The sequence below is a fragment of the Cibotium barometz genome, chromosome 52 (genome assembly GCF_041138505.1).
Source record: "Cibotium barometz isolate CiBa-2024 chromosome 52, ASM4113850v1, whole genome shotgun sequence".
NCBI lineage: Eukaryota > Viridiplantae > Streptophyta > Polypodiopsida > Cyatheales > Cibotiaceae > Cibotium > Cibotium barometz.
Window position 1 is genome coordinate 28,046 of NC_141097.1, and position 26,691 is coordinate 54,736.

The 26,691-nt window shown below is 46.0% G+C and overlaps 2 protein-coding genes across 2 annotated transcripts in view; both read right to left on the minus strand.

Annotated features, from left to right (window-relative positions):
- Nucleotides 1–1,001: 1,001 nt before the first annotated feature.
- On the minus strand, nucleotides 1,002–2,057 carry LOC147608648 (uncharacterized). The gene is made up of 3 exons (XM_086788291.1): nucleotides 1,846–2,057; nucleotides 1,490–1,649; nucleotides 1,002–1,394 (listed from the first exon to the last, which is right to left on the minus strand). Exons 1-3 carry the CDS (start codon nucleotides 2,055–2,057, stop codon nucleotides 1,002–1,004), a joined length of 765 nt encoding a protein of 254 aa, XP_086644417.1.
- A 13,300-nt stretch (nucleotides 2,058–15,357) lies between these two features.
- Nucleotides 15,358–26,691, minus strand: part of LOC147608649 (uncharacterized) — a 57,824-nt gene continuing 46,490 nt past the window's right edge. The window contains exon 7 of the mRNA XM_086788320.1: nucleotides 15,358–16,005. Within this exon, the coding sequence (XP_086644446.1) occupies nucleotides 15,870–16,005 (136 nt within the window). The 3' untranslated portion in view covers nucleotides 15,358–15,869. The remainder of the gene's footprint in view (nucleotides 16,006–26,691) is intronic.

Genomic DNA, 26,691 nt, shown 5'->3' on the forward strand with positions numbered 1-26,691 from the left:
ATATGCAATTCCCCCCCATGTGCTTTAGAGGAGGCTTGTGGGTGGGAGAGGGGGCCTTACTGGTGCATGGGGACCGTGATTTGGAGTTCCAAGCATTAGACATCTAGCAGGACATGGTTATCTTTTGTATAGCAGAGATTATGAACTGGATCTATTCCAAGTTCATTGTTCGAGGCTTTTGGGACATGACGTGTTTTCCGTCCATTGTTGGGGATTATGGGTGCAGTGTATCTAGCAACTCATCATCTATTCTTGGAGTTCACTGCACACTTTTGTGGGAATTCATAGCCAAGAAAAGTTCCTTGCTGTTCGTGGTGGCGTTTTGTTTCGAGGAAACAGGTTGGCGAGTGCTTTCTCTGAGGTGATTCCAGTATTCGTGGTGTTGGAGGGTCCATGGTTGCATCTTCTTTGGCTTATCTTCTTCCGACTGTTACACACTATAAGCTACAGAGGGGGTGTTAGAATTTATGCATCTGGGGTTGTACCTATTTTTAGACATTTTACGTATTTCTCCTTGATTTAGTAGGTCATGAGCTGGTCGACTGCATTAGTGCAGTCGACCAGGTCATTCATGCACTATATAAGAAGTTCCCCCATTTCTGACTTCAATCATCCAATCCCTTGCACAAATTCAACATTCTCTTGCTGGGTATTACCATTGTAAAGCTTCAAGCTATTATAAAAGGTGATCTTGTCCACAAGCTCTCTCTACTCTCTCACTAGTTTTGTTTATGCTTCCGCCTATGCATTCTACATCGCTATGTACCAGCTATAAGACATTCCTTATGTTGACTTCTGTGTCTAGCTTAGGGAATGGCAAGCTATGCATCTTTCTATGCATGCAACCATCACATGGTGTACTCATCATCTTACGGGAGTTTGGCTAACCCCCAAACTATGTTATGCTTTTGTAAAAATAACAGCCCATCATAATGTAATGACCGAAACGTGCGTGCCATAAAGGTATCATGTCATTGTCATCCTGGGTCACTGCCGTGGAATCAGCATAAGGCTTTAATGCCTCCTGCACTGCATGCAGTCACAATAACCCTCTTCTCACCATCAAGCAACTGGCAATCCATATTCTCAAAGTAGACCCTTATCTTTGACTTCATCAAGCCATCCACGGATACCAGGTTTTTCTGAAGGTGAGGAACATACAAGACATCATGCAACACCAGCTGTTTTCCATTCATGAGGGGTAACAGGACCTCACCCTTTCCTTTGATTGCATGAAGCGAACCATTCGCACACCGTACATTCCTGCTCCTGTCATTTATAGCATCCATGCTACGAAACAGGTGTCTACATGGTGTCATGTGCTTCATGGCACCACTATCAATGTACCATGACACGGCTGTTGATGCAACCATGCATCCCTTACTGTCAGTGGCCTAAAAAGTGAACATAGAACAAGTCTCATCAACCTCTGTAGCATTAGACTCATCAGTCTTCTTCGTCTCTTCGGTCCCATTGTCATGTGCCTTACCCTTCCTCTTGTTTCTACAGTCCCTCTCCATATGGCCATGCTTTTTGCAATGAAAACACTTGCCTTCCTCTGCAACCTTTTTGCAACATTCATTTGCCCAATGTCCCGGCTTCCCATAGTGATTACAATTTCCCGATTTCTTGGCATCTTTCTCTTTTCTCTGTGAACCCGTGGAATCATATTCATTCTTAGTATTGCATGATGCATCCCCCGATCTCGGCTTATAACCCTGCATAGGTTTCGTGCCTTTGCCCTTGTACCTACTCGCCGCATAGGCTCGTCCCCCCCCCCCCCCCCCGCCCCCGCCGTGAGAAACATCAAAGTTCTTCATGTGTTGCTCTTCCTGAAGAAGCAACCTGACAACATGATCAAAGCTCGTCGCATCATTCTCCTCCGAACTCACGACAAGACTGGGCACTATCACAAATGTAGAGAATGAAGGAGCAATGTTATTAAGCATAGTGGAAACCAAAGTCCCATTGTCTATGACTTCACCCAGTGAAGCCAACTGATCAACCAAATCACAAATTTTTGTGACATAATCCATGACATTGTCACCCTCGCGCATGTCGGTGTCCTAGAACAACTTGTACCGCAAATACATGATCTTGGCCTCATTCTTGATATGAAACGTGTGTGCTAGAGTGTCCCAGGCATCCTTGGCCATCTTGCACGACCTTATGTGAGTGATGACATTTCACTTACAGCATAACGTGATCACGGCCATAGCCTGCTGACCGTCTCTCCTATCCCACTTCTTGTGCTCATCTATAGCTCCAATCATAGGCACTAGTGCAATAGCTGCCGCTAGCACGCCTCTCCCGCCTCCACACGCAGGAGTTGTTGATCTCTCTGACTCAATGGTTGGTCTAGTCTCATCACGGGAGACTATATCCCATAGGCCTCTGCCGATCAGTATGTTTTTGACCATGAATGACCACAATAGGTAGTTTGAGCCATCAAGTTTGTCCTCATTTTGCAAAATTGCATTGAATACATCAGACCCATCCTTTGCCATCGCATGAAGCGAAAAAACACAGCCAACAAAATGTGCACAAAATCCCCTGGAAATCGGCAACACGTCGTCACAATGATGTACCAAACTGCCTGCTCAAAGGTCTAATGTGCATGAATGGCTATCAACCCTGGGGCATCAAAAATCCCGTCAAGAAATAGCATTTGCCAGTCACCAGCATGTGACAATCACTTTCCAAACGTCCGATACGGCAAACACTGCCAACACTATAGACCTGGAATGGCACTCAGGGTGAATATGCAAGAAAATGCCCAACAAGGCGATCACACAATGACGTGTCAAGAAGCCTGCAATTTCAGCTTTCCCACTCTCCAATTTCCAGGCATAAATCCGCATACAAGCCGTCAGTGCAATGTGCCTACTACAATCGCCGTCCGATGCAAGGAAACGACCAACAAGGCAATGCATGCAAGACGTGTCCCGAGCAATGCAAAATCTGCCAAAATCAGCTTCTCGCTGTCAAGCTATTCAAGGCATCAATACTGCATCAATACTGCATCTGCGACGAATTCCCAAAATAGCGCAAAACTTGCCCAAATACGCTTGCTTCACACGCTGCGCGTGAACTAGGTCTTAAATCAAAAAAGGTTAATTGTTTTACGTTATGGTTTTAATTAACCTTACCTCTTCTGTGGTCTGCAACTCTGCTGCTCTGTGGAAACATGTCGACGTCGACCTGGACTTGTAGTGATGGCGCCCTTGCACAATGGGCTGCTGATCTTAATGCCGTAGATCAGTGCCGGGTCCTGGGCAACTCCTGCTTCGCGCTCTGCTGCTCTAATGGCGCCCCCTTGCTTGATTTGCCTGCGCGTTTTCAAGACTATGCCCCTTTTATTTCACTGCAGGGATAAGCCCCTTGCCTCACGGCCTCTGAGCTCCTCGGTTGTGGCCTTCAATGGCCTTCTTCCTTCTGCTTCAGCTCCTTCCTGAGCCTCAACGCGCTGCTCAAATGGCTCGTGTCCTGGCCGCCCACTTTTAGCTATGAGGCAGCCCCCCTTACTTCAAACAATGGCCTCCCTTGAGCTCTGCTACTGCTGCTCTTGAGCTCCAATGGCAGGTCCCTCCTTGAGCTTCTTGTGACCTCTCCTTCCCGTGAGCTTTCACATCTCTTCCTTCTCTCCTGCTATGCTGCAATTGCTGTGGGTGTACCGATAGCGCTCCGATCCGATGATGCTCTCACGCGTGTGTACACCACAGGCCTGATGCCGTGGTGCTCTGATACCAAATGAAGAGCTTCTCCTCTATTACTTGCAAGAATAAAAAACAACTAGAATGAAAGTACAACATAATAAGTGACAAGTCATAAGTGGTGTCATAGGATTTAGTGACAAGTCATAAGTGGTGTCATGGGATTTGGTAGACAGCTTCATAGACTAGGCTAACATCGATAGGCCCAAAAATACGATTGGCACTACCGTGTTTTACAAAATTATAAGTACAAGAGTTGGCCTAACACTTAGAGTAATTTGAATCGGGGTTAAGCCAAACACTTTGACTTTTAAGAATAAGGATTTAATCCTTGATGTAAAACTTAAGGGAGAGTCTATCCTTGTTTTATTTGCTACGAGCGTTTCTAAATTAATGAAAAAGGATATTTTTGCATACTTGGTCTTTGTTTAAAGATAAGCAAGGTGAAAATTCTAATATTTCACAATTAAATCAAGATTGCATGAACTATGAGGATTGTTTTTTGAAATCAGTGTTGAGGTTTTCACCTCAAAAATGGCCCGAAGATCATGGTATTGATATCATTCGTGGTTCCTCAATATTGCATGAACTATGAGGATTGTTTTTTGAAATCAGTGCTGAGGTTTTTACCTTAAAAATGGCCCGAAGATCATGGTATTGATATCATTTGCGGTTCCTCTCCTCCAAATAAGTATGCCGATCATGTTAGTGTGCACACAACAAGAAGAGATTTTGAACTACGTGATCGAGTTGTTGGAGAAAGGTTTAATCCAACCAAGTTCTTTGCCATATTGTTCTCCAATTCTTTTGGTGCACAAGAAAGATGGCTCTTAGCATATGTGCATTGATTATAGAGCTGTAAACAAGATAACCTTCAAGAACCGATTTCCTATTTCTTGAATTAATGACATCTTGATCGCTTGCAAGGATCCACATTCTTTTGCAAAATTGACATGAAGAGCGAATATCATCAAAATCACATTCGATCTAAAGACGTTCCACGTTTCAAAGACTATTTTTCATTATGAAAATTTTGTGCTCAAAAGGGACCCCATAAGAGCTCTCTCTCTCTCTCTCTCTCTCTCTCTCTCTCTCTCTCTCTCTCGTTTTGATTCCAAGATACTTTAAAATAATAACACTCTCTCTCTCTTCTGCAAAGCATCCAAATGTCACATTTAGTCGATATTTTAATATTATTATCCAAGATTCACCCTATTTTATATTGTTAAAGAAGGATTAAAGTGTCACATCACCTTTTTAAATGGGTTGAGGGAGTTCAGAGTGTCCCACAATCCCAAGACTTGAACCTTCAAAAAATAATATTCTATATGATGGAAAATGTGCACACACTAAACCATATTACATTTCATATCATTCCATATACATTTTTTATATAATTGAAAAAAAATATGGATTTGAACCTTCTTTTGAACTAAAAACTTAAAAAATAATTTTTTCCAGTTATGCTGTGTTTTTTGAAAAGATATTTTTACACATAATAAAAAATAGATAGAATCTATGTCCTTGAAAATTTTCATGATATTTTAAGATATATTTGCTAGGATATGTTGATTTTCATAAATATAGAATTTTTTTTAGAGGAAATAGTTGTTCTTCTATTTTTTGTTAAGCTTTTTGGTTCATGTGTTCCTATATGGTCCTTTCCTCTATCCCTTCCTAAAAATTTGAAAAAATGGAGCACTTTATGGCTCTCAAAAACTACCTGAGTTTTTTTCTCTATGTTTGGGAGCTTTTGAATTTTGGTATGGTTTTAATATCTTTTGGTTAATTTAAGCCTTTGTTCATTGTGGCTCAAAGTATCAATTTCTACTTGCCCTCTTCTACTATGGATTGCTACGTCATCTTCAACTTGTAACCTATGTATTGAAATATATGATGTACAAGTGATAAAGGGTGAGAGAAAGAGGGCATATAGGTGTGAACACACTCCAAATAAAGTGGGCATGTGGGTGGAAAAGGGATTTAGGGTTGGCAACCCTATATAAAGGGCAGGAGGCTTCACTTTTTGTAACACAACACAACACAACCAACACATGAGGGTGAAGGTTAAGCCAACTATGGAGTGGTTGAAATAGAAGGTAATATAGAAGCTTTTTATACATCTTGTGTTCTTGCTCTCTCTCATATATGTTGCTCTATCTTGCCATCAACTATTGCTTCCGTTGTGCATACTCTCCATTATTTTTTACACGGTATCAGAGCCTTGCAAAGGCTAAGTTCCCCTTCAATCCCCTTTTCTTTCTCTCTCACTATCATAAGCCATTCATATCCTCATCTCAAGAAGGACGATGGTAGAAGAAGGTGAGAAGCAAAAAGGAGTCAAGAAGGAAGGCAACAAAAGAGCTTCATCAAAGAGGAGATTCTCATCATCAAATTCAAGATCTTCAGCAAAGTGAAGGAAGCCAACAAATCAAGAAAGCGGGAAGAGAAGAATGGAAAAAAAACACAAAAAAAATTGGTAAATTTTTTGTTATTTCCGTTATTTTTTAGTAAATCTGGTTCCGTCCATCCACATCTCTCTTTGGAGTCTTGAAGAGGACGCATTGGAGCTTCCTTATAAAGCCTTTGGATCATCTAAGACTCAAAATCAAGGAGGTGGAAGACATAAGCAAGAAAAAAAAAACGCAAGTCAACTCACTGCTACAATTTTCCGTCGCTGTGCATTTTTTCGTCGCTATGCGTTTTTCGTTTTCTGTCCGTCGCCGTCCAGCGTTTCCGTCTCGCCTCGAACTTCCGTCCAGTATGGATGCCGCCTTATATGGTGACGTTTGAAAGCCTTCCTGGCTACAACACAACAGCACGTGTGGCGACCCTTCATTGACAACCGGACAAGCAGCCAGCAGCGAATCAACGCAGCATCGCTGTTCGTCCGTGGCCGTCCGTCCACTCTGCAGTCCGTCGGATGTACGCTTGCTGCTTTTAAGAAACCAGGTGATGTTGCTTTGATGTTTAAGCCACAGCCTTATTAGCTTGGTAAGCAAACCTTGGCTGCTACAACAGACAGCTTCTACAAATAGCTTCAACAACCACGCAACGTGGACATCACGGCACACAAGAAAAACACTTTGGTTTTTTTTTAGAGAAAAAAAAGAGCGCTTCACTCTAAGGTTTTTTTTTAGAGAAATAAAAGAGCGCTTCACTCTAAGGTTTTTTTTTTTAAAAACTTGAGTTTTTATGAGAGGTTTTTTTTCTTTTTAAAAAAACACTCTCTTTTCTAAGGTTCTTTGTTGAAACCTTTCAAAACTCCGCTTTAAACCTTTCAAAAATCTCTTTCTTTAAACCTTTTGCTTTAAGGTTTTTGAGCACTCAAAGGTTTTTTCTTCAAGCTCAAGGCAAATGGAGGAAGAAAAATTTTTTTGTCGTTCTAGCTTGGGAAGTGTAAGGCATGCACAATTTCTGAAACCAAGCAAAATCGACGCATCAAGCATGAAATCCAATCCTAAATTTTTGATGAACTCATATGCATGGAAGTCATCCTACCGTATTGTAATGGAGTTAGACACTGCCCTTGTGTTGATAAACAAGTGGTAAGACCTCTCCTAAATCAATGTCCACATTGGTGCATGTATTTATGCATCATGATGAAGTGGAAGGTGGAAGCAAGAAGCATATTGAGAAGCACATGCATAAGCTATTGAAACATGGATGGTAGCCTTGTGTTAGTCTATGTGGCAGCTAGACTAAAGAAGCTAGCATGATTGGAAGGGGACATGTACGCATGAAGCGTGTTTACCATGAGAAAGGATTGGAGAAGTACAAATATGCAACCAATGAAGCCAATGTAATGAAGAATGGTACGTCCAAATCCAACTTGAAGATTGTATTTTGCAAGAAGATGGTTTCATCAAACCGAAGGAGCAACAAGGATGGCGCACGAAACCACTATGGAAGAGATGGTACCAAAGATGTTACTAAGGTTGAGGGGAATTTTGGAAGTTCCTCACATGATAAGAAACTCTTCTAGTTGAGGAGTGAAGCATGTTTGCTAGAATTGGGAGTGAACCACATTTCTCTATAACTCATCACTTTTGTAAAAGCCTAATCCATAAAGGCTACCTACCTTATCATCTATCCTATGGTTGAGAGGGGGCCATTTTGTTCTTGTATATCCAATGCTCACCTTGCTCCATGTTTGGCATTGTCCCATAGTGGCATTGAGAGGGTGTGTTGAAATATATGATGTGTACAAGTGATAAAGAGTGAGAGAAAGAGGGCATGTAGGTGTGAACACACCCCAAATAAAGTGGGTGGAAAAGGGATCCTCTGCTCCTAGAGAGACAGACATTGCGGGTCTCTCTTTCTTACTCTCTTCTTACGTCCAGATCCCCATTGGCACCTTGCTTCAAGGTAGCCCAAGCTTATGGAAGGATCTAAAAGATTGGATGGAGGGATGCCTCAGGGTAGGAATGCAAGAATTTGTGGAGCTAGATAGCTCTACTGGACTGAGAAAGCTGAGCTCATTGAATCCCACGAGATCACTAGCACCCCCATAGTTTGAGTCAATAAACTCAGATAATATTTTAAAGACGATGAACTCAATGCTACATTGCCAATAACCTTTGATGGCCTCCAGGTCACTACAATCCTGGATGGGGGAAAGAAGTGAACATTGTCACCAAACAATGCTAGGAAAAATGGGGACATCAACCATGGATGACATGACATTATTGGTAAAACTCGCTGACGGAGCCACTCCTAGACCCATTGGTCTTTTGAAGGATTTGGAAATAAAGATCCTTGGAACCACCTTCCGCCACACCTTTGTGATGAACTTCGGATGATGAACTTCGGCCGACATCTAGTTTCATACGATTGTATCCTTGGATGACACTTTATGAGGGAAACAAAAATGATCCACGACTCAGATACCGACCACATCTACATTCATAGAAAAGATCAAACAGTTAAGATCAACCTACGCTACCCCCTTCACAGAGCACGTGCTCAAACGAGTCGTAGGAAAGGAAGCTTACAGCGCTTCCTAGATGGATTCTCCAGCTACAATCATCGACCCCACAAGGATCAACGCAAAATGATCTTTGCTACTGAATGGGGAACTTACGCATCTTCCAACATCTGCTGATGTGCATGGTCTACTAGGAGTAGCTTTGGAAATTCCTTGAGGTCTTTATGAATGACCCCTGTGTCAATTCCACGTGGAAAGCACACCTTAAATGTGTCAAGTCCACGTGGAAAGCACACCTTAAATGTGTACGGAAGGTGTTAGAAAGATGCAGGCTGTACACATCATCTTTCATGTCTGCATCAACGCCTCCGCCTTTGTTGTTGGGTGTGTGCTGGCCCAACCTAGTGAATATAAGATGGATTTCCCCATCGGCTTTTCAACCTACCAACTAAACGTGGTAGAACGAAATTATACCACAACTGAGAGGGAATGGTTGGCCATAGTTTACATGGTTAAGAAGTTTCGCCATTATCTTTTGGCAACCAAATACATCTTCTTTGTAGACCATCAAGCTCTTCTGTATCTAGTAAACAATCCTTGCACAATAGGAAGAATCACCAGATGGTTGTTGATCTTGCTTGAGTTTGACTTCACTCTCATAGTGCGAAAGGGCTCACCGAATGTCTTGGAAGACCATATGTCATGCATCCCCAATGGCGAGCCACCAGTGTGAGTGGATGATGATTTACCAGACACTCTCCTATTCCAATTATGTTTAATTTTGGAATGTGGAGAGAAGGTTGCACACTTTCTAGCCAATAGCTTACTAGTTAACCCCCTCCTCAACAAGGACCATGCAGGATGCCTCATTAAACAGGCAGCCCCCTACCAGCTAATTGTAGGCTAACTCTATAGGCAAGGGAAAGACTAGATTATCAAACATTGTGTCCTAGAAGACGAATATGTCTTCCTTTTAGAATAGGCTCACTCTACCTGTGTAGGGGGGAAACTTCGCCCGGTAGATATTACTACATGTAAATTCCTCATAGTCGGGTTATGGTGGCCCACCTTAATGGCCAATGCAGCGAAATATGTCAAGTGGTGCAATGAATGCCAGTGAGTGGCAATTCCCTGCTTTAAAGGACAGTATATCCCTGTACCCCGTTGTGTCCTTGCAACCATTCGAAAAATGGGGCATCGGTTTCATTGGACCCATTAGTCCTGTGGCTAGATACACTCAAGATCTATATATCATCACAGTCACAAACTATTGCATGAAATGGGTCGAAGAAAGGGCTACCCATAAAGCTGATAGGCGATCTACTGTAAAGTTCCTGTGTGAATCAGTAATCACACGATTTCGAATGCCCCCTTGAGATTGTGAGCGACAATGGAATGCACTTTATTAATGAGGTAATCTAATTCCTCTTACAAGAATTCCTTATCACTCATAGGAAATCTTCCCCATACTACCCCCAAGCTAATGGCCAAGCAAAAACCACCAATAAAGTTCTGTGTGCCATTCTCAACAAAACAGTTGAAGGTAGCCGCCCGCAACGATTGGGAACAAAAGTTGTTGGCAGCACTCTGGGCCTATCGAACATCCTACAAGGCTACTACCAAAACACCCTTTAGTTTGACCTATGGTACTGAAGCGATTATGCTAATGGAGTTGAAATTCATGCCCAAACCCCCACAAACGCACCCTTGAATGTCAAGTCCAAATGGACCCAAAGCTATGCCTTCCTCCATGCCAACTCCAAAGATTAAGGAATGGAAGACAGTGGCTTCCATCTCGACTCATGTGCCGACACCACCTTCAAAAGGACAAAAGAGCCCATGGAGTGCGAGTAGCAACAAGAGGCAACACCTTGCCCATCTGCAGTGGCTCTACCCATCCTGATTCCCATCGAAGAAGAGTCACCCATGATATTAACCCCCAAAGAGAACTGTGCACACACTTATATGGCACCACTAAGTAACCCTAGGACTCAAGAAGATCACCATGTCCCCACCACAACACCTGTGTGCGCCACACCACAACACCAACTCACCAAACTTAAACTAGAAAGATAAAGCTCAATCAAGCGCTCTAGCAAAGCCAACAACAGTGACATCAAGGCTTTTGTCATGGATGGACAAGTGACTCTCCACATTTGTTAAGGTCATATGACAAGCCGAAACCTTGAAACCTCTTTGTAGATATGCATCGTAGCACTTCCTATTAATTGTACACATATACCCATGAATGATATTGATTTTATTTTTTTTCAACAACAAACAAACAAACAAGAAGAAGAAGAAAAGAAAAACAAAAAAACTTGAAACTTAAAATAAAACCAAACATAACTAAAAATTACAAACACACACATGCACCTCAAACACATAACACACACACATCCACACTCATCTGTATGTGCACCCATACGTATGTACACTCCCCCCTATAAACCACCTCTCCTTAGACACTTTTATTTGTTCTCCCTGTTAGATCCTTTAAAATTCGCTCAATGAGGCCATACGATAAGCCAAAACCTCAAAACCTCATTGTACATATGTAATGTAGCACTTCCTATTAATTGTACATACACATATACCCCCAAGAATGATATTGCATTTTTTTTAATAAGAAAAAACTTGAAACCTAAAACAAAAATTAAGAACATGCTCATGCACCTATGAACACACAGCACATACACACATCCGCATTCTCCCGCATGTGTACATATATATACACCCAAGCACACTCACAGCCCTCCCCCTATAAACTACCTCTCCTTAGGTCCTTTTAATCATTCTCCCTCTTAGATCCTTTAAAATTCACCCCCTAAATTTTTGAAACACCCCTTTCCTCGAAGAAACTTTCCCTAAGCACACCCACACACAAAATTGAAAAAAAAAATAAGTTAACTCATGTCCCCATGTCATCACATAGGCACACATTGCCATGTCATCCACTCAAAAAAAAAAACTTGAAAAGAAAGGTTGGCTCACACCACATCACCCAAAAAAACAAATTGGTTCACATTGGCACATCATCACCCAAAAAAAGTCTTGAAAAACAAGTTGATTCACATCATAACACCATCACCCAAGAAAAAAAATTCAAAAAAACATTTTCAACGCTACATTTTTTTATTCTACTAATCCTTATAATATGAAAAAGAGAGGAGAAGCAAAGAGAAAGAGAGAAAGAGAGAAAGCACAAAAGAGAAAGAGAGTGAGCGTGCAAGAGACCACGAGAGGCCGAGAAAACGACCACCAAGAAAAGACCTACGAAGAGCTCCGAACTGGGGTGAAGAGCCAAAATCAACCAAAGCTGACAAATGCAATGAATTAGACCACATGCTCTACATATCCCTCCATGACACAAAATGAGCCTACCTCCATACTAATCCACCCCAAAAGTTGAGATGCCCAAAAGGTCATACTACCCAAGGTCGACATAGCTAGATAATCTAAAATTCCACCCCAATTCTCGTGAAAGCTATGTAATGCTTCCATTCCTCTTGCCGACATCGTCATGCTTCTAGCAAAGCAGACCGAAGAGCCACTAACACTTGAAAAAAGGCTCAAAAAGCGCCTGGATCCATTCAGCCATGTTCAACTTCACAGCTTACCAATGTCGTTGCTAGCCTCGGTGTCCTAAATTCTTCCATTCTTAGGGGACAACCCAACCTCAATCATACACACCTTAATGGCAAGCCTCATTACACAAATCAACCAATAATTTCCCATATCGAACCATGTGTAAGAATTGAAGAAAGTAGAATAAAAACTATCGAGAAAACAGAGTGTGAGTTTTCACCAAAAGAAGCTTCAACATGGGCCCATCTTTTGCCCAATGCCCATGCATGTCACCTGTAATATCCACGAGCTCTGTACGGAAATAGACACATAGGCATTGTTCTTTCACGAACCTACATCAAGGTCCATTTTTGGATAAGTAGACCATGGCGGGCCCAAGCTTGGTCTATGGTGCAACCCATCATCTGGACCTTCCTATAAATAGCAAAAACCTCTAACCAGTCCACCCATTCAATCCACCCTACCTTTAGCCCAAGTGCTCGTGACAATGCCAAGTCCATCGAGCCATAGAGTCCACCGAGCTCCCTTGCCAACTGTGGGCATGACCGTGTGCAAATCCATTGTTGTGCCGCCTCTAACAAGCTATTGATCTTGACTCTCATGAAAAGCACTATCAAGGAAATGTCAAAGAAAGAAGAAAAAAAGAGTTAAAGAAAGCAATTGTGTTGGAGAAGTCCTTATGGATAAGTACACCCAACCACATGGGCACACCTTCCGCCCATTGCCCATGCATGTCACCTGCAAAATATTTCACTATGGGCATCATAATTTTTTCCCTTCTCGCACCTCACGTCATGCACAAACACATGCATTTGCAACCAACCTCGTCCACACCAACCCTCTAGGTACATTTCTATATAGGAAGACCATGGCAGCACAAGCTTGGCCCATGGTATGACCCATTGGAGAACCCTCGACCTTGCAAGTATCTCCAAAGTGCTTTAATGCCTATGATCTCTACTTCAGCTCCAATTCAAAACCAACACCACCTCACCATGGCTGATGTATTCATCAAGAAAAAGCCCCATCACTAGGCATCATGCTATGTGAACTAGGCATAGTACCTTATCATGCAAAGACATCCCGGACTGCCATCTATCCATGCAAATCATTCCATAGTGATCATGGCACTTATTCTTCCAATCATTGGGTGTGGATAGCTTTTACCTATTGAAGGATGCACACCAATTCCACAACTAATAGAGGCCTAGCATATAAAGAACCTCTACATCGCCTATCACCTTTCATACTACCTTACTTACCTTCTTGCCAACTGCCACACACATGCATCTACCTTACTAACCAACCTATCACTAGCATAGCAGGAGGCAGGCCTACCACACACCTGCCATCCCTTTGCCCTGCATCTAGCTACGGATCATCTCAAACTATACCACTTAACCTCGGTCACGAACGCCATGGCAAATCCTAGACCATCCCACCATCCACTTCCCGACAGGAGTTTCACCACCGACTTGGATGACATGAGGGTGCAATCAACTATTAGGAAGGGGGGTATGTTTACCGCTCTATTGGTGAACATGGTTTCGTCCACTCCACTATCATAAGGTGCTTTTCTATATTGCCCATGGAAATGGACACTTAATTTTTGTAAGATGACACTGGAACATATAAAGCAATCTTACCATGTGTTTTACGTCAAATATGGAAAGTCTATGGACTTGGTATACATAGTTGGTTTAAAAGTAGTAATAGGTCGGACTAGTTTTAAGTTTGATTGGCCTAGTGTTGAAACTAGTCACTTGTATATAAGTCACTTTTGACAATAAGCAATACACAATCATTACCTTGCAATAATATTCTTGTGAGATCTCCCTCTTCTTGCTTGTTTGCATAGTATTGTGTTCTTACTTGCTTGATGGATGCTTATTTGAATAGGTGTGATTGTAGGTTTCCCTCAACACTAAAGTCCAAAGTAATGTTTTGTGTACATAATAAAAGACACAAATCAAAGAGAAGAAAACAATAGTGACAAGTCTTCAAGCCATGCATGGACTTGCCTTTTTCGTTTCATACGCATGCAGCTCTTGTCGATAAAATATGTCTTGCCAAAAACAGGGTAACAAGGCCGATTACTCTAATATTGAAGGGAGTTTTGCCTTCAAGAGGGGCAGTATTTAATGCAGAAAGTAAGCTCCCTAAGGTAAGTGTGGTATGGGGCTCCCAAGTTCTAAGACTAGTGATATGTTTTGATACATCATTGCCTTGAATTATCCCAATTCAAAATATGACTTCCTCTTCTAACCATTCCTCAGACCCAAGCTGAAGATATAGATAACACTGACATTAATATTTATATGAGGGTGTACCATATGAGAAATATACCTTCAAAACAATATACTGTCTTCAGCCATCCAACCAACTCTCTCCTCACAATTGATTCTATCATGCCACATAACCCTTAGGCACAACTACCACACAACATATGCATATAGTTTCTTCATCTCTTTGCCTTGCCTTTTATTCAAGTGTCATGTAGAGACTTTATTCAAGTGTCCTGTGGAGACTTTCACGATGTTGCAACAGAAGATGCAGTGCAACCCCCATGCACATTGGCATATGTATCATGAATATCTTAGGACTAAATCATAGCTTCCTTGGTTTCAAATGAAAATACCCACAGCCAAATGACTAAATATACTTAAGGCACGTTCCAAAAAATGACAAATAAACTCGGCCAAATGACTACATATAATCAAAGGCAAGTTTCAAAGAAGTCGCATTTATCATGCATGCCTAACATATGTTGTAGCTCTATCTCAGTTCTAAAACTTTAAGATGCTTTTTCACAGGTAATAATGCTCACAAGAACTTCGCAACATATTTATCGTACTCAAGTCTGATTCCCAAGACCTTTGAAAGGTTCCCAAGGTTGAGTTAAATTGACCATCCTTACTAATGATCTTTCAAAACACACAAAGAAATGGAAACCAATCAACCAGAGAAAAGGCTTATCACAATCAGCAAAACAATGTGCATCTTACATTACAACTTTGAGACGTTTCTGTAATGATGATAATTCATATCCAAACTCAGCAAGAGATGGGTCGAATTGAAGCCCAACGTCAAACTGAACCTACAGACCTTGGGCAGCAGAAAAAACAAAACTTCAAGAACCTCAAACAGGCCTACCTTTAAGCATTAATGGTGATAATCACTTTAAACAGAAGCACTGATTGAACAACTTAAACTGTCGGACTGATACACCTGTTTGGTCAATATCCAGCTATCATACATACAATTAAAGCGTTCTCATGGTGTAAGATGTCGTTAAATTTAGCATCGGCCAGCCACAAGGTCAAACCTAGGTAAATTGAGCCCTTGCAATTTTTTCTTCCTGTCATGCCTCCTATGTATTCCCACTCTATCGTCCTTCACTTAACCCATGTAGCTACTACCACATAGGCAAAATTCCAAACATACCGACATAGCCAGATATCAATCAGCCAGAGAAAAATTGTAATGATCTCAAAACAAGGTGTACCTCATATAACAGCTGATCGACAAAGAATTAAGTGAGAGCCCTTGCCAGAGCAAATGGCATACACAATAGGCATGGCATTACGAAAGCTCAAATTTGAACTCCACATAAAGCTCTCACTAACTACACTTTGGTCTTCTTAATCCAAATAAAATAGAGTAACGATTTTCCGGAGATTTTTCGCCTCTCTGCATGTCTCCAATAATAGGTTGCTATCATGGAAGGCAAAACATATCACTTGTTGGACATGTGACAATATATCCATGTTGCAAATCCTGCAAGACAAACGCAACCAAAAGCAATTAAAAAATAGTCACAAGCAACAAACTGAAGCAGCATTCAAAACAGGCGAGTGTTTGGTTGTGACATCTCTTCATGCGCTGCACAATAGTGGTATTGGACAAAGAGAAGTGCTTCATGCAAATCAATTCCCAATAAAATGTTTACTACAAGATCCACCCCAAGAGTCTCTCAGAGAATTTTCCCCCTATCAAGTGGAAATGTACTACTACGGAGTAGAAATGTACTAAGTACAGCTTCACAATGACTGACACATATTCAAGCTTACCATAGAGCAGGCAGAAAGAAAGAAAAAAGGAGCTATAAATAAGAATACTTCTGCATTTAAGCAGATGGACAAAAGCAGGTTGGTACAGCGTCTGGCCATAAACTTGGATCTGAAATTAGGGCAAGTAGGTAATAGGAAAAAAAGCTCACTCACATGGAGCAGGAAAGCTCAACATACTTCAGATCTTGCAACTCGGTTAGAGTCGAGAAAGCATCAAAGAAGATACAGTGGATGCAAGCGGAAGAGTGTTGCAGAAAAGGAGACACGAAAAGAAAAAGAAACAAAGCAACAAATTTTGCAGTCATTTGAGGTCAAGAAAAGAAAATTGAATCCAAAGATGTTGCTTTTGGCAAAAGATAAGAGTGCATGTAAATAGTGGTTTGGGTTCATTACTCCATGAAGTGACATAACAGAGCACGTAAATACTGATTGGCAAAAGATAAAAGAGTGCATGTAAATAGTGGTTTGAAGGTTACCGCCAGTTAAAAAGTTAAGGCGAGAGAAAAATTATCTAATATTTTCACAGACACAAGTAAACATGAGTTCACAAACTAAGACCCAAGCTTTGTACAGACTTTTACTAGTAATGCATCAACTTAGCCAAGGTCTTTGTCTAAAGATTTCTATTGTGTGCCCAGCACATTTCAGGGTACTTGGACAGACAGTTTAGTTAACACATGGGAGGTTATGATTACACAGCTAATTATTCATTTGAGATGGATCTCATGCCATCAACTAGAGACTGATGGTCAACATGAAAAGACAGGCTATGGAGGCCACCTTTACAGAGCATGTATCTTGCACAAGTAAAATGATGGGGAGCCCTTTATTTTTTTCCGACTCCCCTTAGGCCCAATAGTTACTGTTTTTCACCGCCCGTAGGTGATGCCGCCGAGGCAGAGCCTAGTGGGGGTTTGAACACTTTACCTACCTATGTTCATGATCAAGAACACTTTAGACAAGGAGGGGTACTGGCACGACATAGCAAGAGTGGAACATTGATTTCTTACACATGCAACCATAAGAGCCATGGCTACAGGTCTACACCACCAATGATTATATATTCATACAATAACATAGAAGCTAGGTTAAGGATTTTGATCTTTCCATTAGTTAAAAAACAAGCAGTCATAGGCTAAATGTACATGCTCAAAGCCCTCAGAAGAGGTGAAGAGAATATCTGGGGAGGGTGGTTCCCTCCATGGCTGGCTGGCCGCTCTCGGATGGGAAACTACCTCATCGGGGGGGGGGGGGGGGGGGGGGGGGTGAGGGGGGGAGAGAGAGAGAGAGAGAGGAGGAGGTTGGGGGGCTTGTAATGCCAAGAGATCTGGCCATCCCTGTCAAAGAGGAAGTAACCCTGGCACCATGTGTGCAAAAAAGGCTCTCACCGCCTACACATGCGATCAAATCCACCCGCGAGATTCCCACAATGGCCACGGATGGTATAAATGATATCAATCCAAATGAAGTTGTTGGGGTAAAGGCATTATGCCCACCCTTGTAGTGTGTACAAGCCCATAAGTTATAGTACATAGTACACTTAGTACTTTTAATGTACTAAGTGCACTATGTGTACTAGTGCAATATACATGTGTGATAGGGGAGTCACACACTCACACTTGATGAATTGACTTATCCCCACATATGTCTCTCTCTCTCTCCCTTCTCTGTGTATGTCTCCCACATGAAACACTAACCCTAATTCTCCCATTCAACTGGTATCAAAGCTATTCTTGATCCTCTCCCTCTTCCCCTCTATGGCTGCACCCAGCTCTTCACACAATCCTGTGATTTCAACTGGTGCCTGTGAGCAAGGTCGACAGAAGGTCAATCTCTACTGTGTCGTGAGTTGTAGAATCGCAAGCAGGTAGGCACACAGCAAACGTGTGCAGTGTGCATGACACAGGTTTGCGAGGCTGGCAGGCAGGCGACTGGCCAGTAGCGTAACAAAGGGCACCGGCTCAGAAGAGGCAGCGCAGCAAAGTGTTGGTGGCCACAAGGCGTAACCCCACACCGGCAGTGATGGCGGAGCTTCTTTCGAGTTGCTTGTGAATAGGCGAAGTCGGCGCAACATTAAGCGACGACGGCGATCTCTCCGTCGCACACGTGGGAGATCGTAGGCCTTTTTCACCAGCGCCGTGCAGCCGAGGAGTCGGGCATCTATACTCAGGCGAACACACCTACGGCTATAGAGGCTCGCTCGTAGGCGTGGTGGTGGTCCGCGTGAGTAGGCGAGGTGGAGAAAGACAACATACGCATTCTCTGCAAGCCTGCGCTTCGACGGCACTTACGTGTTCACGCGCTGCTGAGCGCCCCTCGATAGCTGAGTCGTGGACGGAACCAACCTGGACAGCGGCCTCTAGGCCCATGGAGTGAGCGAAGCCTCCTGTGGGCAGAATCGAATCCAGCAGCAGCAGCATCAATACAGCAGCATCAGATTTCTGCAGCAGCACCTCATCAGAGCAAATTCGACGCCTCCCCTTTTCCTGCAATCAAAAATTACGAGGTATTTGCTTCAATTTCTTTTGGGATTTGCAATTAAGAGGTACAATCATCAATTGAGCAGGTACAGGTGCCAAATTGCTCAATTTTTTGAGCAAAATTGGCAAAATTGGGTGACATTGGTCACAATCAGGATCAATTTGCAGGAAATTGGATGTCAAAATTTGGAGCTTTTGATGTAATTATGCAATTAAGCATTCATACATGCTGTATGATGTGAGAAATCGCACATTCGGGCAAAATTGCAGCAAATTGCAGTGCAAATCAAGGGGCTTTTGTGCCGATTGGATTGATTTGCATGCAGGCACTCGCATTTGATGCTTTGGGCAATGTGTTGATGCCTGTCAAGCACTCAATGTGCCTGTAAATCAAGGGGCTTTTATGTATTGGATGTGTGGCCGGGGGAAGCACTGTGAAGACTCTGGATGCCTTCATGTGCGTCAATGTCCCATCTATGATCAGCAATTGATCTTAAATCAAGGGGCTTTTCAAGATTTTATGCTTGTTGAGCTTGGCAAAGCAGCAGGCAAGACTTTTATGCCTTGAATCCTCAGAAATCAGCTTGCAGTCAAGGGGCTTTTGCCCAATTTCTGTTCGGGACTGCTGTATGCAGTGTTCGGGACTGTAAAAGTCTGATTTTCACTCATTGGGACAGCCAGGAGAGCATTTATTGCTACTGTACCTGCTCGTACATATTTGGTACAGCTTTGTACAAGTTTTGGCATGGCTGCACATTGATTTGAGTGAGCAAAAATCTCAATTTCAGCTGCTGTACTTGCCGGTACAGGTTTGGTACATCATTGGTGAGCACTTAGTACTGCTGTACAGTACTTTGGAAGGGCAACAGAGCACATTTAAGGTGCTGTCCTAAATCTGCAGCAACCAGATTTTGGTGATTTTATCACATACAGTGGGAGTAGAGTTGCATTTGTGCTTCCGCAGTGGGAGATAAAACTTGGGAGAACAACTGTGAGCACTTTGTGTGCTTTTGGTGCAGTGTTTGCACATTTTGCAGGGAGTCAGACATTGACAGGTTGCATATTGCTATGGCAACCACAGGTGAGAGCTCTTCATTGCTTCACATCAAGAAGCTTGAAGGCTCACATAACTATGATATTTGGCAAACCCAGTGCTATAATGTGTTGCTCCAGAAGAAGCAGCACAAGCCTATCAAAGAAAGGGTCGGGAGATGGGCCATCTCGCACGCGCCTGTCCCCGCAAGGGGGTTCATCCTTCACGCTATGCCGCCTCTGGACCCCCTGCAGGAGACCCGAGGGGTGGCCATCCACCTCAGAGACCGGACATCCCTGGCTCGCCACAGCAGGCGCCATCATCTGACGAGCAGGCCCCGGCGGAGGATGCCGCGCAGACCCAGGAGGCTGGCGGATGGCAGGAGGTTCGCCGGCAAAAACGCCCGGCCCGCAGGGACCGTCGCAGACGCCAGCAGGCAGCACAGGCTGGCGGACAGGCGACTCCGGCTGGCGGACAGGCACCTACCCGCACTTATGCTCCAGTCAGGGATAGGCGGTCAGCAGGTCCCACCCCGATGGACGAGGATTCAGACTCAGTGCCCGTTGAGGCCGCTGGTGGAGCCTCCCACGTGGAGACCCCGCTCCCGCCTCCCCCCGCGGGGGGGCCCGCCCCCTCCTTGGAGCAGATTCCTGAGGATCCCGGGCCGCACTCTGCGACCCCCGACTCCTCTTCCCCTCACCCGGAGAGCACCCCTTCCACCCCCCCCTCTCCCCCCCCAGCCCCCCCCCCCTCCCGCCTCCCTCGGCGGCCCCTCCTGACACCTGTCCTCTGGCAGATGCCTCTCCATCCTCTCCTCGCTCTCCCCCCTAGCCCCCATCCCTCCCTCGGCCTCTCCAGGATACTTCGCCAGACCACCCACTGCCCCGGGGCCGCGCAGCTGGGTAGGCCAGAGTTCAGTCCAGCGGTTGTTCCACCACCACTCCGGACCGGTGGAGATGGCGATCCTAGCTTCGCCTGCCACAGAGTTCTCTCCAACCTCCCCTGGGGGGGCCCCCGCGAGTGATGGGGCTACCAGTGGATTACGGTTTTTTCAGGTGCCTCCAGCTGGATGCTGGCCCGTTCGAGACACTGGTCGCGCCCTTGCGAGTTTGCGTGGTGTGCCATCCCTCTCGTTCTCCTTCGGTGGTGAGCAGCATGGTGGCCTTCTTCTTTCCTCTCAGTGTTGCCCCAGACACAGCATGGGATTGCAACTCTGTAGAGGAAGTTTTGCGTGATCAGATATTGGAGTTTTCTCACCACTTCAGTGACTTGGGGCTCACGGACCTATTGCAGACCCGATTACACTCAGCCCGCATGAGCTTGTTTGGTATAGGAGATTGGCGGGTGGATCCGGTCCACACCTCAGTTGAGGCAGTGCTACTAATTCTCCTCCATGCCGCCCCGAGGGTGCAGCCTACCTTTAGATACATATATGCTGAGGATTGGTCTCACGCCTATGCCCTGGACAGGGCGAAGGCGGAGTGGGGCTGGACACAGAGACAGGTCACCCTCTTTTTGGAGAGACTCCGCACCCGGACAGACAGTGACTATTCTCCCTCCAAGCCGGCGCCCAAGACTCACAGAGTGGAGGGCAGATCATCCGGGCCGGCTGAGAGGGGTGAGCCAGTGGCGGCTGCTTCACTTGCCATAGCTCATCCATGAGGATCCTCTCATGGAACATCCAGGGTCTCGGTGGACATCGCTGCTACATTGGTCGGGGCAGACTTCGCCAGGAGATCCAGAGGGCTCTCGTTGGAGGACCCATAGATATCCTTTTCATCCAGGAGCACCACCTCTCTGCCGGGCGTACCCGCACCTGCGGGAAGATCTTGCCAGGCAAGAGTCACACTTTTTGGTCACCGGCATATGGCTCCCAGGGGAACAAGGGTGGAGTATGCATCTCAGTCAGCGAGCAGCTTCTATCCGATGTTGTGGCCTCTGGCACTCTGGTCCAAGGTCGAGCACAGTGGATCATCCTTCGGGTTGGGGAAGACCGCATTGGCTTCCTCAACTTCTACGCCCCTAATGGGGCGACCGGGAGAGCCGAGTTCTGGAGCACCATTAGGCAGTCCCTCCCCTTGGCAAACCACTGGTGCCTAGGGGGGGATTGCAACATGCTGGAGGATGCAGAGGACAGGATGGGGGGGCAGCCAGGAGACCATTCATGGGCCGGAGCTCGCTGCCTGGGAGGAACTAGTGCTGCAGGTGAGAGGCCAGGATCCGTGGACGCTCTCGGAGTTTGGCAGGTTGCAGGGGAGTTTATCTTTCTCGCGCTCGGATAGACGAGCCACAGGAGTTAACCTTTCCCGCATCGACAGGTTTTACATTGATGAGTGGGCTTGTGATAGAGGTGGCACTGTGGGCATACTTGCAGGCTCCTCGTTTTCAGACCACTTTCCGGTGCTTCTCCAGATCGAGGACCCCACGAGAGGAGAGCGGGGCCAGAGCGTCCGGATTCCAGATTGTCTCATAGAGGAGCCCTAGATTGCGACCAGAGTTGAGCAGGTCTGGCAGGAGCTGCAGTTCAGGAGAGGATCGGCAGCCAGCGATCTTGCCAGGGGCTTGCAGGAGATCAGTCGGAGACTCCAGGAGAGGGATCCTACGAGCCCTTGGATCTCAGAGCAGATGGAGTCAGCTCGCACTGAGATCAGATCCATCGAGGAGAGGAGGGTGGAGTTCCGATTCCATGCTCGGGCTTCTTTTTGGACACAGGCTGGAGACAGAGTGACTCGAGATTTCTTTGAGGCGACAGGGCCTCGCTTCAGACGAGAGGGTCTCAGGCGTCTTCGGCAGGCTGATGGCCAGGTTGTGGTGGATCCCCCCACGGTTCGGGCGATAGCCACAGATTTTTACAGGGATCTTCTCTCTACTGAGCCAGCAGATGACAGGGTGAGAGAGGCTCGGGAGGCAGTCTGGAGCTTCACGAGACCGGTTGTGCCGCGGCCCATTTGCAGCACTCCCTTCTCTCCCCCTTCTCGGATACGGAACTGGAGGAGGCTCTTCAGGCACTACCTCGGGGCAAATGCCCAGGAGAGGACGGTCTCTCAGTGGCTTTCTTCCAGAGGTACTGGGGTCTCTTACATAGGGGTTTCAGATTGGCATTCCAGGAGATTATGGAGTCGGGAGTCATGCCGGACAGCATGGCAGAGGGGTTGATTCACTTGATCCCCAAAGAGGGAGGAGACAGACTGGAGATTAGACAGTGGAGACCGATCACCTTGCTAGGCACGGCCTACAAGGTCCTAGCTAAGGCGATCAGCAGGCGGCTTCAGCCTCACCTTCCGGACATCATCCACTCCACGCAGACAAGCTTCATCCAGGATAGGAGCATTCTGGATAACATCTTCTCTTTCTGGGAGGCTACGGCTTTGGCTAGATTTCGGCAAGAGGATCTGGCAGTGCTCCTTCTCGACTTCGAGAAGGCATATGATCGAGTGGACTGGGCCTTCTTGGAAGGCACTATGGAGAGGATGGGCTTCCCCCCTCAGTGGATCCGTGGGGTCTCTGCACTCTACACATCGGCTCATAGCCAGGTGCTGATACAGGGCGTGCGCGGAGAGAGGTTCCAGCTCTCGCGCTCGGTGCGGCAGGGGTGCCCCTTGGCGCCCTTTCTTTTTCTTTTTGTGGCGGAGGCCATGAGCACTTTTTTGACGGCACAGGATACAGGTTTGCGGGGCCTCCAACTTCCCATCCGCACCTCGGAGGAGCTCCTAGACTCGGAGTTTGCGGATGACACTGCTATCTATCTTCAGGGAGGAGAGGAGAACCTCCGCCGCTTCGCCTCAGCCATGGACAGGTTTTGCAGAGCTTCGGGCGCTTTGATCAACTGGCACAAGTCGTGTGGGTTGTGGGTCAGTTCTATGCCCCCCCCCGACTTGGAGGCCAATTGATGGTTTTCAGTGGCTGCCCCCCGGCACTACAGTGCGTTATTTGGGATGCTATGTGGGCATTGACATATCTCTGGAGCAGCAGATAGCCCCCCTTCTTCTGAGCATTCGGAAGAAGCTTCTGTATTGGAGTACCGCTCGTTTATCTCTGGCTGGCCGAGTAGTTGTGGCCAACCAAGTTCTACTTGCTACCATGTGGTACATCACTTCTTGCTGGGCCTTCTCTCGGGCGTGCATTGGCCAGGTGCAGAGGCTCAGTACACGACCCTCCACCTCCACAGTGGATGGGCGTCTTTACTCGGCATGAGATCCTTCTAGCAGTCTACGGCACAGCGGAGAGAGTCGCCCCACTCACTTTCGAGGTGGGAGAGGGTGGCCAGCTTCAAAGGACACGACTAGATTTGGATGAGCTCCAGGGTTGTACTTTTCAGAGGGTGCGGGTGGTCGGCTTTCATCAGAGACAGTGGCATGTAGACCCCTCACCGGCCTCGATAGAGGAGGACTCTTCTTGGAGATTATGGGCTTGGGACAGCACGCCTCTTATTCGCCTTCAGTGGGATCCAGGTGAGTGGTTTTGGCGAGATCCCTACTCGGCCCCTACCAGCCCAGGCATCCCCTTTTTTCAGTACACAGCGAGGCTGGGGCGGCGGATTCAGAGGCACAGGATAGCGAGCACCCCGGCGGCGGCCGAGCATTGGCGGCGACAGGGGCTCTCCCCTGCCTTTCTTAGGGACTTCTGGCAGCGCCTTTGGGCCAGCTTCCGGCCCCGGAAGGTGACACTTTTTCTCTGGCTCACAGCGCATAGAGGACTGGCTGTGGGGGCCTGGCTAGCTTTTGGCAGACACCCAGCGTCCTGCCCTCGGTGCGGCCAGGCACAGGAGTCGCAGCGGCACTGCTTATGGGATTGCCCACAGGCACATCAGGTCTGGCAGCGCGCTCTCAGGATGGTTTTTGCAGGCTCGCCAAGTGAGATGCTGTTGACGTGGGGTGCGGTGGCTTGGGCCACGGACAGCGGCCCGGCCCTTGGATATGAGGACGTCCCTGGCAGCGCGACCATCCATGTCTCTGACAGGGCGATGGCGGTGGTTCCGACGCCAGACTTCTCTTCGGCAGTCCCTCAGGAGGGGGTCGGGCACAGATGGGAGATGATCAGCAGCATGACGGCTTGGCAAATATGGAGAGCCCGATGCAGGGAGGCCATTGACTGCCAAGTGACTCCACCGGCGGAGGTCATACAGGCCCTCTGGGTGGACATCATTCACACCTTGAGAGGACACTGGGGGAAACTTCAGGGCGACTCGGATCGCATGAGAGGTCGCCGCAAGGCTTTCCTCTGCACTTGGCAGCCTGGCCCTTTCCTCATCGCGAGGGGCGAGGATGTCACTTGGCACTATAGGCCTCCAGTTTGGCTTTTCTCACCTCCCACATGTACTACTAGGTAGCCCCCCCCCCCATAGAGCGGCCAGCCACGGGGGTGGAGCTCAGGTGTTCACTATGTGTTTTTTATCCCTCCTTGCGAGGTGAGCTTTGTAGCCGTATGGCGTTTTCTCATTAACTAATAGAAGGATCGTTTTTCCGAAAAAAAAAAAGGATGAAGCCAAAGATGTAAAGCCAAAGGACAAAAGTGGAGTCAAGATTGAAGAAGTTAAGGTGTCACATGCAGGTGACAGTGAGGATGAGGTCCTATTCACGTCTTCACTTGATGCCCATTCACTTCTTGCAGGAGATGGTCATGGTATGCACTCATGGATCATTGATTCAGGTGCCTCCTTTCATGTCACAGGTTGCAGAGACTTGTTTGTCAGGTATACTGCTGGCAATGAAGGAGTAGTTTATTTGGGTGACAACCATGCATGCAAGATTCTTGGCAGAGGTGATGTGAGGCTTGTGTTTTCAGATTGCTCACAGCTTATGCTCCATGATGTCAGGCATGTGCCTGAGATCAAGAAGAACCTGCTTTCTACTGGACAGCTTGATAATGCTGATTATGTTACCACATTTGGTCGTGGAAAGTGGAAAATTAGTAAGGACTCACTGGTTGTTGCCAGAGGCTCTAAGGTGGACACTCTTTACTTTATGCATGCAGGTGTTTGTCACCATGCTAATGTAAATGCAACCGAGCTGCCGGAAATCTCTCTGTGGCATAGCCGGTTGGGACACATGAGTGTCAAAGGAATGGAGCAATTGTCTCGTTTGGGTTGCTTGCCTTCTCTAAAGTTTTCAAGTTTTCAGTTTTGTGAGCATTGTATATATGGCAGGTAACTCCAGTGCCCCCACAAGAAAGCTCTTGGACACAAAGATGCTCAGTTAGAGCTTGTGCATACAGATGTATGTGAGATGCCTCAGCTTTCTTTGGGAGGGGCAAAATATTTTGTGTCTTTTATTGATGATGCCACACGCAAGGTGTGGGTTTATCCTCTTCGTTTGAAGAGTGATACATTCTCATTGTTTGAGAAGTTTGTTGCTCTTGTTGAGAATCAAACTGGCAAAACACTGAAGGCTTTGCGTTCCGACGATAGTGGAGAGTATATGTCCAAACAGTTTCAAGACTTTTGTGATGCTAAAGGCATCAAGAGGGAGCTCTCTACTTCTTATGATCCTCCACAAAACGGGACAGCAGAGAGGATGAACAGGACCATTCAGGAGAAGATCCGTTCTATGTTGTCACATGCTGCGTTACCTCATGGTTTTTGGGCTGAAGCTGTTATGACAGCCGTTCATCTTATAAACAGGTCACCTAACACGAGGCTTGGTGGGAAAGTGCCAGAGGAAGTATGGACAGGGAAGCCTCCGTCCTACAAGCACTTGAGAGTGTTTGGTTGCGTTGCGTACGTGCACATACGCAGGGAAATACGCACCAAACTTGATCCTAAGTCTCACAAATGCATATTCCTAGGATATGGTGACAGAGGTGAAATGGGCTATAGACTTTGGGTTCCGTGAATAGAAAGATTATACGCAGCAATGATGTCATTTTTTATGAAACATGCATG

Coding starts and splice junctions, on each gene's coding strand:
- LOC147608648 (XM_086788291.1), bottom strand. CDS start 2,057: ATGCGCGAGGGTGACAATGTCATGGATTATGTCACAAAAATTTGTGAT. Junction 1,650..1,845: donor AGCTTTGATCATGTTGTCAG/GTTGCTTCTTCA, acceptor ACGGGTTCACAG/AGAAAAGAGAAAGATGCCAA. Junction 1,395..1,489: donor CTGTAGAAACAAGAGGAAGG/GTAAGGCACATG, acceptor TTCACTTTTTAG/GCCACTGACAGTAAGGGATG.